At 36.0% G+C, this 15,113-nt stretch overlaps 1 protein-coding gene and 1 non-coding gene across 2 annotated transcripts; both read left to right on the plus strand.

Moving 5' to 3' along the window:
* Nucleotides 1-1,549: 1,549 nt before the first annotated feature.
* TRNAW-CCA lies at nucleotides 1,550-1,621 on the plus strand. Its single transcript has one exon. It is a non-coding gene; the product is annotated as a tRNA-Trp (tRNA).
* A 2,081-nt stretch (nucleotides 1,622-3,702) lies between these two features.
* On the plus strand, nucleotides 3,703-13,579 carry LOC107850662 (heat shock factor protein HSF8-like). Its single transcript, XM_047401060.1, has 2 exons — nucleotides 3,703-4,110; nucleotides 12,141-13,579. The coding sequence occupies exons 1-2, from the start codon at nucleotides 3,859-3,861 to the stop codon at nucleotides 13,404-13,406; spliced, it is 1,518 nt and encodes a 505-aa protein (XP_047257016.1). The 5' UTR covers nucleotides 3,703-3,858; the 3' UTR covers nucleotides 13,407-13,579.
* Nucleotides 13,580-15,113: the final 1,534 nt, after the last annotated feature.

Consider the following 15,113-nt stretch of genomic DNA (forward strand, 5'->3'; position numbering starts at 1 on the left):
ATATAGATATGATTCGAAAGTAACAATTTATTACTCTTTACTTTTTTTCCACGTTTTTTGCAATTTTCGTTCCTTTTCTTTCCTTTCCTTTCTTTGTTTCTTTCTTTTGTTTCTTTGTTATTTTTTAAAAATAAAAATCAATGACAAATTAGATACATATAGGTATTTCAAATAGATATCTACGTTAAATTTAATTATTAAATTTTAATTTATATTTTAAATTTTAAAATAATTGCAAGTAAGTATAAGTTTTAGATACGCATCATAAATATATATTATTTATATCTAATAATAATAATAATATATTTATTATTATATTTAATACAAATAAATTTATGAAATATAAGTTTAGTTAGAATTCTTTCATTGTAGGTTTCTATTTTAAAACTAATTAATATTTTTTAAAAGATAATATATTTTTAATTCAGATAATTATAAATTCTTATTACAATACTATTAAGTTTGTCCTAAAAACTGACACGTGACATCTCATTAATTTGCCACTTGGCTTCATCTGATGTTTCGTCCTTTACTTTATAATATATATAGATCATTGTTATGAAAACCACATATTCAACTTACATATTCTTATTTCATATAAAATAATATTGTTCAACCAAATGTTGCATCAATTATGTGGAGTTTACTACTACTACTAACCAAATTTAAACTTAAAAGCGTACGGTGGAATAGATGAGATCTCGATTGTTTACGTTTTTTTGTTTCTATCTTGTATTGGTCTTAATTTATACTCCTCGTATAGAATAAATTTTATTGAGATATAAATTTATATCTTTGTATCATAATGTCCATAAGTTATGTCCGCGCATGACTTTAATTTCAAAATAACTTATATTCCACTAGCCACAAGTTCGATTGCTGAAGGAAAAAGAATAATTAAAAAGCAATGGATTTGAATGGCAAATATATAATTTTATGTGAGATCCCTTTACCCTTAATTAGTGAGGTTTCGAGTTTGAACCTCCTGAAAGAGGGGAGTCCTATTAGGAACACAGACCACAAAAGTAGGCCTTGCAATGCACGAATTCAAATTTGATTGAACCCCAATACGACTATCGGATAGCGAGAAAACGTAAAAAAATAATACTCTGTATGTCCTAATTTATGTGGCATATTTCGCTTTTTGAGGTCCAAACCGTGTAAATTTGATCGAGCATTTGAGCATGAAATCTTGAATTTTTTTGAAATAAAATTTATATATTTGAAAACTACGTAAAAATGTATCTCTGCTTCATCTAAGGTAATGGTATGAACTATGTACACTTTACTCTCTCCAAACCCCACCTTGTGGGAATACACTAGGTATATGTTGTTGTTGGAAACTACGTAAAACGTATTATAAGTCACAGTAATTAATACTTCAAAATATGTAAGACATACGAAAAATTACGATTAAATGCCGACATGTTTAAACTAATTTGAATTGTGTCAAATAAATTGAAACGAATGGAGTAACATTTTGGAGTTAAAAAGATAGCAATGATTTATACAATAATATAAATTTTAATTGATATACAAAAGCCATCAGGGATCCGTGGCGCAATGGTAGCGCGTCTGACTCCAGATCAGAAGGTTGCGTGTTCGATTCACGTCGGGTTCAATTCTCCCGGTACGGGGTCCCTTTCCTTTTTTGGCTTCTTCTCATCCATCCTTTCACTTTCCTTTTTTGGTTTATATTTTATTAATTTGATGTCATGAAAATTATACTTTTAAGGCAAACATCACTTTCACTGACAAAAATAAGTGCATAAAGTCAATACTACTACTAAATTAAGAACATTAAAAGCCATTCATACACTATTTACCTGATTTTATGTTAGTTAGGAGAAAATGTTATTGTATTGGTGTTGAATCTTTTTAAAATGTAGTATTAATTATTAAAGGAAAGGGGAGCCTTGGAGTAATTGATAAAGTTAATCTCATGTGATCAAGGAGGTCATGAGTTTAAATCCTGGAAACAGCCTCTGGCAGAAATGCAAGATAAGGTTGCGTACAGTACACCCTTGTGATACGGCCCTTTCCCGGACACCACGCATAGCGATAACTTTAGTATTGAATTAAATCAACATAAGCATACATGATGAAAATCTACTCAATACAATATCACAAAATAGAGTATGAAAGATGATAACATATGTGGTGAAAACATACTTAACATAAACTACTGTAGCTTCATATTTGACAATAATATACAACAAAAACAATAATACAAAGTGGGAGTCTGAGAGAGATAAAGTGTACACAGTCCATACCACTATCTCAAGAATGAAGCAGAGAGGTTATTTTGAGGCTATTTTCGATAGGATCCTCAACTCAAGACAGATACCATGGTAGCAAACAAAAAACATATACAGCAAACAGCAAAAAGTTATATCACACCGCTAGATAATAAAGAAAACAAGACGTCCACAAGGTAATATTATAAACTAGCTATACAAAATTCATAAATATCTCCAAAACACCACGAACAAGAAACTGCAAGAAACTACAGGTATAAATATAAACAAGGGAAAAGGACACTCTATATACACTTTTTAAATCAAATAACTCAAATTTGAAAACTTTTTAAAAAGTGACCAGTCAGATACATTATTTTGGTTTTATAGTCATTTCCTAATTTGAGTCATTTTGGCTTACGTAGTCCATATATATACTGATAGAGTATTCAACTTCGACAATTCAACCCTTTTAAAAATATTTAATTTTTTTTTTGCAATAAATTTTTTAACTGATCAAATATTCTGTTTTTTTTATTGTTTAGAAATAATAATAAATTATATAAAAATGCTATAATTGTTAAATAGAATATGTATCTATACAAGATATATTTATAGAAATTGTATAGTTCTATCAAATATGTATATGTATAAAATATATATAGAAAGTGTATGAAAATTATATAATTGTTGTATAAAACGTGTAAAAAAAATATACATTTATTGTATAAATTGTGTATCAAAACTGTATAATTTCGTATAGAATATTTATATGCATAAGATTTGTATAGAAGGTGTGTAGAAATAGTATATAGCAAGATAGTAAATTGAAATGGTTAGAAAGTTGAATTTAAATTTATTCCATGGCCATTTTCATAGAAATAGTTTAATTTGAAGTGTCGTTTTTGTTCTTTCACCAATAAACAAAACACTCTTCCCTACTATTACGAACGTACTCCAGCCAATAAACCTTCTACTATAATCTGTATCTCTCCACCTTCCTATCAAAGATCATGTCATCCATAAGTTATAACTATTTCATGTCATGCCTAATTACCTTTCTTCAATATTTTTTCGACCTACCTCTACCCCACCTAAAATCATCTATAACCAGCCTCTCACACTTTTGTACTGGAGCATTCATGTCTCTCCTCATTCATAGAATACTATATCTTTTATTCCCTCATCTCAATTTGTATTACTAATTTTTCTTTTTAGTTCGTCTTTAAAAAAATGATAAATTTCTAACTTTAATAACATTTTAGCTCTATAATATTTATTTTATTCTTAATAAAATAATTTATGATCATAAATATAAATATGTAGTAACTTTTCACTTTTGCCCCCGTGAATTCCACTCCAAACAAATATGCAATTAAATAAAAAGATAAGGGTAAGTTGGTCATTTTATCTTCAACTCTACCGCCGTCACTACAATCTTTTCTTTTATTTTAACCAACAAAATTCGTCCCTTTTTCCATCGCCGGTCCAATTTTATTCAAATCACAGTCCTCACACCCTTTCTCTCTCTAAAAATCCCCTTCTTTCTCTCTCTAAAATCCTAGGGTTTTTGATGATTCGATTTGGCTTGACCCGACCCGAACTGAATAGTTAATCGTGAATGGAGTCGAATTCATCAACTGGAGCTCCGGCTCCCACGCCGGCGCCGATGCCGAGTGCGAATGCGCCGCCGCCGTTTTTGGTGAAGACGTATGATATGGTGGATGATTCGAGTACGGATAAAATTGTGTCGTGGAGTGCTACAAATAATAGTTTTGTGGTTTGGGATCCACCGGAGTTTGCTAGGGATTTATTGCCAAAGTATTTTAAGCATAATAATTTCTCGAGCTTTGTTCGGCAGCTGAATACCTATGTATGTATGCATTTTCTCTTTTTTTTTTTCTATTCGTTTTTTGGTTTTGTTTGTGTTTGGTGACTTTTTAATGTGGTATAAATAGATGTTGTTAATGGATAGAGTTACATGGTACTTGTTGCCGGTGGAAGGTGGTAGGTAAACACGGAATTAGTCAAGGTGTGTACAAGATGGCCAGGATACCATGGTTAATTTTAAAAAGATGGATATTGATAATGGATAGAGTTACTTCGTACTTGTTGCTTATGGGAGGTGGTAGGCATCTCGTGGAATTAGTCAAGGTGCGAGTAAGTTGGCCAGGACACTACGATTATTTTGAGAAAAATGGATATTGATAATGGATAGAGTTTTACGTCGTACTTGTTGGGGGTGGGAGGTGGCACGTATCCTGTGGAATTAGTCAAGGTGAGCGTAAGCTGGTCAGGACACCACGGTTATAAAAAAATGGGCTATTGATAATGGATAGAGTTACATGGTACTTGTTGTTGGTGTGAGATGGTAGGTATCCCATGAAATTAGTCGAGATGCGCGAAAGCTGGCTCGGACACAATGGTTATTAATAAAAAATGGATATTGATAAACGAAAATTGAGTCCAACTAGTTTGTGATTTAGGCGTACTTGCCATTTGCTTTTAATGTGTTTGGTTACTTTCTAATGTAATAAAAATGGATATTGATAATGGATAGAGTTACCTGGTACTTGTTGTCGGTGGGAGGTGGCAGGGTATCTCGTGGAATTAGTCAAGGTGTGCAAAAGTTGGCCCCAATACTATGGTTATTAAAAAAATGGATATTTATTAATGAAAATTTTGAGTCCTAACTAGTGAGAAATGAAAATTTGAGCACGACTAGTTTGTGATTTAGGCGTACTTGTTGTAGTTGTCGAGGGTCTTTTGGAAATAGTCTCTCTACCTAATAAGTTAGGGGTAAGTTTTGCACACACTCTATCCTCCCGAGACTCCACTTTCGAAGTATTTTAAGCATAACAACTTTTCGAATTTTGGTCGACAACTGAATACTTATGTATGCATTTCTCTTTTCTCTTCTCGTTTTGTTTTTTAATGTGTTTGGCGACTTTATAATGTGATATAAATGGATGTTGATAAATGAAAATTTGAGCCCTACTAGTTTTTGATTCAGGTGTACTTGCTCTTTGCTTTTATTGTGTTTGGTGACTACTGATGTGATAAAAACGGATGGTGAGAACTGAAATTTGAGCCGTACTAGTTTGTGATTTGGGCATACTTGTAGTTGCCGAGGATCTTTTGGAAACAACCTCTCTAACTTGGTCGGACTCTCCATAAATGTTGCTACACTCGTGTCGGATCCTTCAAAATATACTATTTTTGGAGGGGTCGACACGCATCGGTCGACATTTTGTAAGAGTCCAAGCAGCATAGGTTTGGGGTAAGTTTTGCATACACTACTCTCCCCAAACCCTACTTGTGGGATTATATTGGGTATGTTGTTGGTGTTGTTGTCGAGGGTATTCAGGGGATAGCCTCTCTATGTAATAAATCCGGAGTAAGGTTTGTCCGCAGTCTACTTCCAGACTCCACAACTCCACAACTGGGGTTACACTGAGTAGTGAGTATGTTGTTGTACGTACTTCTTGTAACTTTTCTTTTATTTTTTTTGGATAACCGTGGTGTCCGGACCAGCTTTCGCGTATCTCCACTAGATCCACAAGATACCTACCACCTCTGCAACAAATATTAGGTAACTCTGTCCACCAAGGCTAGGACATATGGGAAGAATCACCTAGTTTATTTTTTATCTCTGCTGGGATTTGAACCTGAAACCTCAATTTCTCAACCCACTTCATTAACCACTAGGCCACACCCTTCGGTGGTACTTGTTGTAACTTTTCTTGAGATGAGGGTCTATTGGAAACAACCTCCATACCTCCCAAGATAGGGGTAAGATTTGCTTACACTCTACCTCGGCCAAATCCCACTGGTGGGATAATACTGGCTATGTTGTTGTTGCATACATCTTGTAGTTTATCCGGCTAGCTGAAAGACTATAACTTTCTTGTTCAATGAGGTCTCTTGTTGTTGTTATGGTTTTGTGTGATGATACTGGGTATGTTGTTGTTGTTGTTGTTCTGCGTATTTGTTGTAGTTTATTCAGGTAAATGAAAGATTATAACTTCTTGTTCGGTATGGTATCTTATTGTTGTTGTTGTTATGATTATTGCTTGAAGAATGTTGTTCTGGAGGACTTGTCATTTGTTTTATTATGAATACCATGTTCATTGTTCTTGAGCCCTATTTCCTTACTTATCCATTTGAGGACATTTTTTGAGTGTTGCGCCTTGCAACATACATTTTTTACCTAAGTTACTTGGACTCTTCACTTTTGATGCCGCACCCGTGTCGACACGACATGGGTGTGGGTGTGGGATCCGTACCCGATATGGTCAACCGATTTTGGGTACTTTGACCAAAATCGATTGGGAAAGTTCGGACAGATTTAAGAAATTCTATAATCAAAATAAAAGCTAAGGTGAAATTGAAGAAAATGGAATACTTGTATACAAAAATTTCTATGTTTTTGCTTTTTTTTAATCTCCTTTCAGGATTTTCTTCTTGAAAAATATTTTCTCCTTAAGTTTTCCACATAATATCTCAAAATTTATGTTTTATAACTCTATTTTTAGATATTTAAATTATTTTTCGCCAAATCCCCGCACCCGTATCCATCCCTAGATCCATATCCCCGAATCTTTAAATTGAGACAGTGAAGGATCCAACCTCTAGATTCGTACCCGTATCGGACACCCGCACCCGAGTCCGAGCAACTTAGTTTTTTACTATAGCTAGTGCAATCCAACTTTTGCGGTACATTTTTTCTCTTAGCTAGATTTGTCAGCTCCTTAACTTTATATATTTTTCTGGTACCTACTGAGCTGACAGATCCCCTTTGTATCCCTGCATCTACTCGATGCCTTAATAATATCTCACATACTCTTTTTTTTTTTTTTTAACTCTTATGATCAATATCCTGAGCCGGGCGTCTATCGGAAACAACCTCTCTACTTCTTCGGAGGTAGTGACATGGGTTGCGTACATTTTACCCTCCCCAGACCCTACTATGTGGGAATATACTGGGTTTGTTGTTGTTCTTATGATCAATATAGGATCTAGTTCCCCTAAGATAATGAACATTTATTATTAAAAAAGGGCAGCCCAGTGTACTAAAACTCCCGCTATGCACCGGGTTTGGGGAAGGGCCCCACCATAAGGGTGTATTGTGCGCAGCCTTATCTTGCATTTCTGTCAAAGTTTGTTTTCAAGGCTTGAACCGTGACCTCCTTGTCACATGACAACAACTTTACCTGTGGCTCTCCTTCAGCCTTGAGAAAATTAAAAAGATAATGAAATATCATTACATTAAAGTTGTGCCTATTGTGACCCCCATGACTTTGGAGTCATAAGAGCACAATGACTCTGTGTGGATTAGGTGCACACCAAGGGTCGAATCTTGCCAGAGTCAAAAACTTGGTATTTAAGTAGTTAATGGCAGCTATGGTAGAAGAGCAGGCCCACTATCCAGCAAGTTTCGAACCTTACATGACTGAGCCTTCAAAATTCCTAGGTTATCAGGAAAAAGTTGTGCTCGTGTCATCAAGTAGATTATCTAGCACGAAGTATGTATATTTCTTGACCACAATAAAATTGATTATTCTGCATCATGTTTGGACATTTGTATTGTATCACTGCTGTTCCCAAATGAATAGGGGACCTGATATAGTAGCTGCAGATTGATGCTATATAATGTCAAAATATTTTTCTCCCTAGTGCTCCTCAAGGCCTGATCTGATTTGGACTAAAGTTTAGTGATAGGGTTCCTGATGTTGTTTCCAATTCTTTCTCCATAGTAAAGGTGGTGTGTTTTTGTTTTGTGTATTTAAAGGTTGTGAAAGGTGATAATCACATTTGTAGAGAGGGATGGTGAAAGCCGGAAGAAGGGGGTGTGGGGTGGTGTGTGTGTGTGTGTGTGTGTGTGTGTGTATACCAGAAGTATTAGGACAATAACATTTTCTGTCTTGTGATATGAAATTCTAAATGGATTTCCCAATTTGTCTATTTGCTTCCTCCAAACTTTATAACTCACAGCGGCGTCTTCAACGAGGATTCCTGCTAGCTTCTTGTTCGGTGTGGTCTCTTGTTGTTGTTATGATGATTACTAAATGGAATACTAATGTTTTCAACCTTATGATGTTAACTTTAATCAACTATTAGAAAAGGTTTGTCCGGTGCACTGAAGCTCACGCTATGTGTAGGGTCCGGGGAAGGGGCCCACCACAAGGATGTATTCTATGCAGCCTTACCTTGCATTTCTGCCAGAGGCTGGCTTGCACCCGTGACCTCCTGGTCACGTGAACAACTTTACCTGTTGCTCCAAGGCTCCCCTTCAACTTCAATCAACTATTATGTTGAATTAAAGAATGCTGCTCTTGAGTATCTGCCATTTGCTTTATTATTAATGATGTGCATTGTTTGTGTGCCCTATTTCCCCAATTATCCGATTGAGGACATCGTTGAGTGTTGTTCCTCCAACATACGTTTTCAATGTAGCTAGTGCAATCCAACTTTTGGATTAGTCGAGGTTCAATATTTTAGTCTTAAGATCAATATCGGATTTAATTTCCCTAAGATAATGAAATTTATTGAACTGATAAAATAAAAAGATAACGCAAAATTATTACATGAAAGCTGTTCTTATTGTGACCCCATGACTTTGGAGTGGTAAGACTGCAACGTCTGATGTGTGGATTAGGTGCAGTTCTAGGGTCGAATCCTGCCACAGTCAAAAGCTTGTTATTTAAGTAGATAGGTGTAGTTACAGTAGAAGGGCAGGCTTACTATCCACCTAGTTTCAAACTTTACGCGATTGGGCTTTGAGAATCGGTTACTATGAAAAGTTGTGCTTATTGTGTATAATCTGTAAGAAGCATGTATATTTCTTGACCTCAATAAAACTGATTATAGGACTGTCGATATCTGCATCATATTTGTACAGTGGCAACTTATATTATTATCACTGCCGTTCCCAAACGAATAGGGGGTCTGATATAGTAGCTGCAGGTTGATGCTCTATGATGTTTAAATATCTCTCTCTGTAGTGCACCTCAAGGTGTGATCTGATCTGGACTGAAGTTTAGTAATAAATAAGGTTCATGACCTTGTTTTTCAGTTCGTTCTCCATGGAAAAGGTGGCTGTGTTGCCTTTTGTGGATTTAAAAGTTGCGAAAGGTGATAATAACATGTGTGTGTGTTTGGGTTAGGGGTGGGGTGGGGGTAAGATGTTCTAGCATATATATGGAGCTTTGATCTATATCAGGAATCCTCGTTGAAGATCTCAAAGTGAGTTATGAAAGTTTGAGGAAACCAACAGACAAATTTGGAAATCCATCTAAAATTTTCTTTTTATCACAAGACAGAAAATGTTATCGTCCGTATGCGTTTGGGTCTCACTAGATTGCTCATCTCAAACTTTTATGTGAAATGAGATTCCGCTATATTGTTAGGTGAGTTGTCTAGAGATTCTGTAAGTTATCTGCTCGTTCCTGTTTTAACATGATAACCTTAGCATATTATAGGACTTGTGCCCCTCTTTCTTTGTCTTCCCAAGAGCCCTTCACATGTTCCATTGCTTTATTTTATCAGTAAAATTTTCCATCATGTTACTTTACCATTATCCAAAAAAAAAGAGAAAAAAGCTTCCATCATGTCCCTATTACCTTTTTGACCTTCTTAAAATTTTTTCACTCTTCTCAGAAACCTCTCCCGCCTCTATAACTTTTTTTGTCTTCCGGACTTCTTTTGCATTTGCCATCTCTAATTGTCTTTTTGTCCTCTTAAGATATTTTACCCCCCTCAAGAAATATTCCTTTCACTATTATTTTTTGTTACATTTTCGTCTCCTCAATGCTTTCTCCTCTTCTCAAGAAATCTTCCTTTCACCATTGCATTTCTATCATCTTTTTGTCACCTTTTTACAGAGACTTACTTTTTCCTCTTCTCAAGAATTCTTCGTTCCGTCACATATCTATCACATTCATATCACAAGAAAAAGAGGAGAGTGAAATAGCTCAGGTTAAGCCTTGAGTAATGGTTATTTACTTCACATTTGTTCTTCAGTGAATTAAGGAAAACCATTGAAGAAGAAGAGCTTCTACCACAACTCTTGTAGTCATTCCAATGAGTGGAAAAGTGAGTCGTAAGAATGCAAAAATGTGACAAAAAGAGTAGATTAAGCTTTGGAGGTTCATTTAATCCAAAGGACAGGTGTTAAACATCCTTCAAGCCTCGTGGAAAACACAGTTGTCGATCTGATCTAAGTATCACAAATTCATCAAAGAAAATAAAGAAATCGTGGATAACATCAACACAAAATTGACCTTAGTTTGTTCTAAATTCGTTGAGAGACCAAATTGGGGTTGGAATGTAGGATCTCACTGGTTTTCAACTCTCAGATTTTCAAAATTTGGAACTTTCTGATTTTCTTTGAGGTTATGGACCGAAGCTCTTTGTAGACCTAGGGTGTGGTATAGAAGCCTGAATGTTAAGCTGCTTTGGTGTGACTATGTGAGTTGTGGTAGATTTCAGTGCGAAAAGCTCTTCCTCTTCCATTGTTATTCTTAGCTAATTGATATAAGAGCAAAGGTTATTTGAAGCTATTTTATTCGCTCTCTTGTGATATAATTGTGATGGAGATGATGTGATGCTGAAATGAAAAATTCTTGAGAAGAAAAAAGAGTTTTGGGAGACGAAGTAACAAAAAGGTGATAGAAATGTGATGATGAAAAGAGAGCTATTGAGAAGAGGACTAAGGAGTTTTCAGATGACAAAAAGGTGATGAGAGATGGGAGGAGTTCTTGCAAAGAGTGAAGAGAAGTCTTGGAAAGACAAATAAGGTTACAAAGATGTGATGAGTTTTTGGGAAGAGCGAAAGAAGTCTTTGAAGGACAAACAGATGATAAAGAGACGGAAAAGGTGTCAAGAGGAAGAGATGGAAAGGAAGAAAGAAAATGGAAATGAGAAGAAGGAAAGAGATTGAATTTTGATTATCTATCGCTTTTAAAACTGTTAGACATTTTTTGCAAATGCGTCGTTCAATTGACCTGCGAAACATGCCAAGGTATGAAATGTGAAGGAAAAGAGGTTCCTCAAGTTTATTAAATATAATTACTTAGTGGCACTACAGGAACTCCTATAGCGTATAAGGCGTGTTGGTCAATATAGGTGTGATTCATGACTTTATAGGAAAGAAGGAAAGGAAACAAATTAATTATATTGCTTAGGCTTGTGGAAAAGGAGAACCTTCCAAAGAAAATCAAGAAAGAAAGGCCACCACCCCTTCCTCCCACTTGTGATGTGACTCCTCCCAATCTTCCTTCTCTATCACCTCCTAATATCCTCCAAATTTGTGAATGATCCTTGTCTGTCCATCTCCGTCATGATTAAATCTCTCTTTGCAGTTCATGCTAGTTTGATTGAGCATAAAAATCCCCGTTCTTGATGTTCTCTGTTTCTTCTCCAAAATCTTTCTTTTCTCCTTGCTACATCCGTGCCGTCTGAATTATATGCTATAGTTGAGTATCAGTCGGATGTGGAGATGCATCCATTATTTTACCTTTTCTTCAATTTTTGTATTCTAGGGGAGAATATTCTTATGTGTTTTATTTGGATGGTTGTGTGTGTTGCATCACATAAACGTATCTATCTGCATTTTATAAAAAAAACGTGTTTGTGTAAATTGGAGTAGGTAAATGAGGTTGCGCCCCTATTACAGTTCTTAAGTAAACAAAGTTATTCCGTCAAGTGTTAATTGATTTTTTTCTGTTTGTCGAACGAAACCTGACGAGTGATCTTAATGGCAAACAAAGCCAATTAGTAAACTCTTTTGTTGATTAATTACCCTTAGTTTGAAATATTGGCGCAGGGATCTTTGTGTTGCTTATCAGACTCCTACTCATGCCTTTACACTTCCCTCTTTTTGGGGTTTTTGTGGACATACAGGGTTTTAGAAAGGTTGATCCAGACCGCTGGGAATTTGCTAACGAGGGATTCTTAAGAGGTCAGAAGCACCTGCTTAAAAGTATAAGTCGGCGTAAACCTGCTCATGGACATACTCAACAACAGCAGCAGCCACATGGACAGAATGCATCAGCTTGTGTCGAGGTTGGAAAATTTGGGCTTGAAGAAGAGGTGGAGAGGCTGAAAAGGGACAAGAATGTGCTTATGCAAGAGCTGGTTAGGCTCAGACAGCAACAGCAAACCACTGACAATCAGTTGCAAGGGATGGTACAGCGCCTTCAGGGAATGGAGCAGCGACAACAACAGATGATGTCATTCCTGGCAAAAGCTGTTAACAGCCCTGGGTTCTTGCAACAGTTTGTACAGCAGCAAAATGAGAGTAATAAGCGTATAACTGAAGGCAGCAAGAAACGAAGGATTAAGCAGGACATTGTGTCACGGGATCACTCCGTTACCCCTGCGGATGGACAGATTGTAAAGTACCAACCTATGATGAATGAGGCAGCAAAGGCAATGCTCAGGGAGCTTTCAAAACTAGATTCTTCACCTAGATTAGAGAACTTCAGCAACAGTCCTGAAAGTTTCCTCGACGGTTCACCACCATCTAATGCATCTTCAACTCGTGTTTCAGGAGTCACTCTTCAGGAAGTCCCACCAACTTCTGGCCAGCCCTTGCTAAATACAGTTTCAGCAATTGCCGGTCAAAGTATGTCTCCTTCCACTTCCGAGATCCAGTCATCTCGTATTGGCACATCTCCTGAAATCGCCAATAATCAATTCGCAGACATAAGCTCGTTGGTAGGATCTCAAGATTTGCCTCCTTGTTCACTTCCTGCATCAGATATAATCATGCCCGAGCTATCACAGTTGCCAGAAATTTTACCTGAAAACAATATAGATATTATCGGATCTGAGATGGAGCATGATTCTTTCATGGATACCGCAGTTGGAGTGGACGGAAAAATGCCACTAGATATTGGTAGTTTCTCTCCTGATCCTCTTGAATGGCAGACTGGTTTGCTGGATGATATACAAGAGTTTCCTAGTGTGGGTGACCCTTTCTGGGAGAAGTTTCTTCAAAGCCCTTCACCTGGAGAGACGGAAGAGATGGAGTCTGCCGTAATGGATGATACTTCAAACACAAGTGAAACAAAACCACAAGAAAATGGATGGAACAAAACTCAGAACATGGAACAGCTTACTGAACAAATGGGCCTACTAACATCAAACAACCAAAAGGCTATCTGATCGCGTACACGAGGTATATTTGTTAATTATTGTAGTTTCTTGACTAGTTTTGGGGTTCACAATTGGGGACCTTTTAGCGTCGACTAGTTTCCCCTTAGTGTTATGTCTGGTTCATCTTCTTTCCTCTCTTGTTCCTTACATGAAACTGAATGTACTACAGTTTTTGTTGAATATGTGAAAGATGTTTCTCCCCCCCCCCCCCCCCCCCCCCCGCCCCTCCTCCCTTCTATACACATACCTTTTCGTAAATACAACAACATGCCCGGTGTAACCACAGTGTGTCTGGGGAGAGGGGTTGCGTGTGCACCAGGGGCGGAGCTACATAGATGCAAGGGGCGGCAAAAGATTACACTATAAAAAAGGACAGTCCGGTGCACTAAAGCTCCCATTATGCGCAGGATCCTGGGGTACGCAACTTTTGTTTCCAAAGCTTGAACCTGTGATCTCCTGGTCACATGGCAGCAACTTTACCGGTTATTCTAAGATTCCCATTCCAAAAAAAAAAAAAAAAAATTACATTGTAAAAGGTTAGAATTATTTTTATGTATTTATGGTAGTTGTTGAATCCCCTTTTAACTTGTTTGTGTGCTTGCTTCTTTATATCTTTTGAACTTAAATGAAAATTCTGGCTCCGTCGCTGGTGCGTGGAACCTTACTCCTACTATGTGAAGGTAGAGAGGTCGCCCTGCGCCCAAGTGACCTATACTAAAGTATGACACAGGAAAATGCTGCAGCAAAAGAAGTCATGTTTGAGGAAAATTTTCAAATATTATATATTTTCACTCAAATTTAGAATTGTGGTTTTCCTAATTGCTTAAAAACTCCCATCATATTTCAATTTTCTAATTCTAACGTGACGAAAAGGAGGCCAAACGAGTAACAGGCAAACCACTTAAGACGCTTTTTCATATTTTATACGTAATCTCTTATTGGCTCATCAAAAGAAAATTAATTTATTTAAATTTTTATGCTCTTAAAGTTATTAAGTTATGCACACAAGGGAGAAGTCGTATGAGGTGAAATTTTCATGTACGATTCTAAAATAGAGATTCGTTCAATGACGATCGAAGTCGATGTCGTCCTATCGCTATTCTATGCACAATCATCGAGCGTATTATTGTTAGCCGCTACGACTATCCAACAACAATCTCTTTTATCGTTAATTATCACGATCAAATATCTTTTATAGTTCTGTCGCCATTCACCTTCACTGTCAACCATAATCACCATTAGAAATTTTTGCTAATTTTTAGAATGCATATTCTCAAACAAATAGTTTTACAGATTCAACAAATTTTTATTTAAAATTTATATTTATTTTTGTTCATTAAAATATGTATAAACATTGAAAAAATAAATAATTTTACTTATTTAATATTAAAATTTAGAGATTCTATCTTAATTTTAAAAATGCATTCAAAAACATATGTAGTATAATCTTAATAAAAACAGACATGCCTAAACCATTGAAGCACCATGTCTACACTCAATAGTTTCTGAAAATACAACTACAATGTGTTTAGTGTATTTTTTTATAAAATGAGGTCCGGAGAGTGTAGAGGAAATGGTGTACGGATCTCAGATGTGAGGTATAAATATTATTTTTAATAGACCTTCGACTCAAAATAAAAATAATTTAGAAAATTACATAATTAAGATGTGCTCATTATAGATAGTGATAAAACACATAAATTAGATATTTTAAAA

This window comes from Capsicum annuum, chromosome 1, assembly GCF_002878395.1.
Source record: "Capsicum annuum cultivar UCD-10X-F1 chromosome 1, UCD10Xv1.1, whole genome shotgun sequence".
Taxonomy (NCBI): domain Eukaryota; kingdom Viridiplantae; phylum Streptophyta; class Magnoliopsida; order Solanales; family Solanaceae; genus Capsicum; species Capsicum annuum.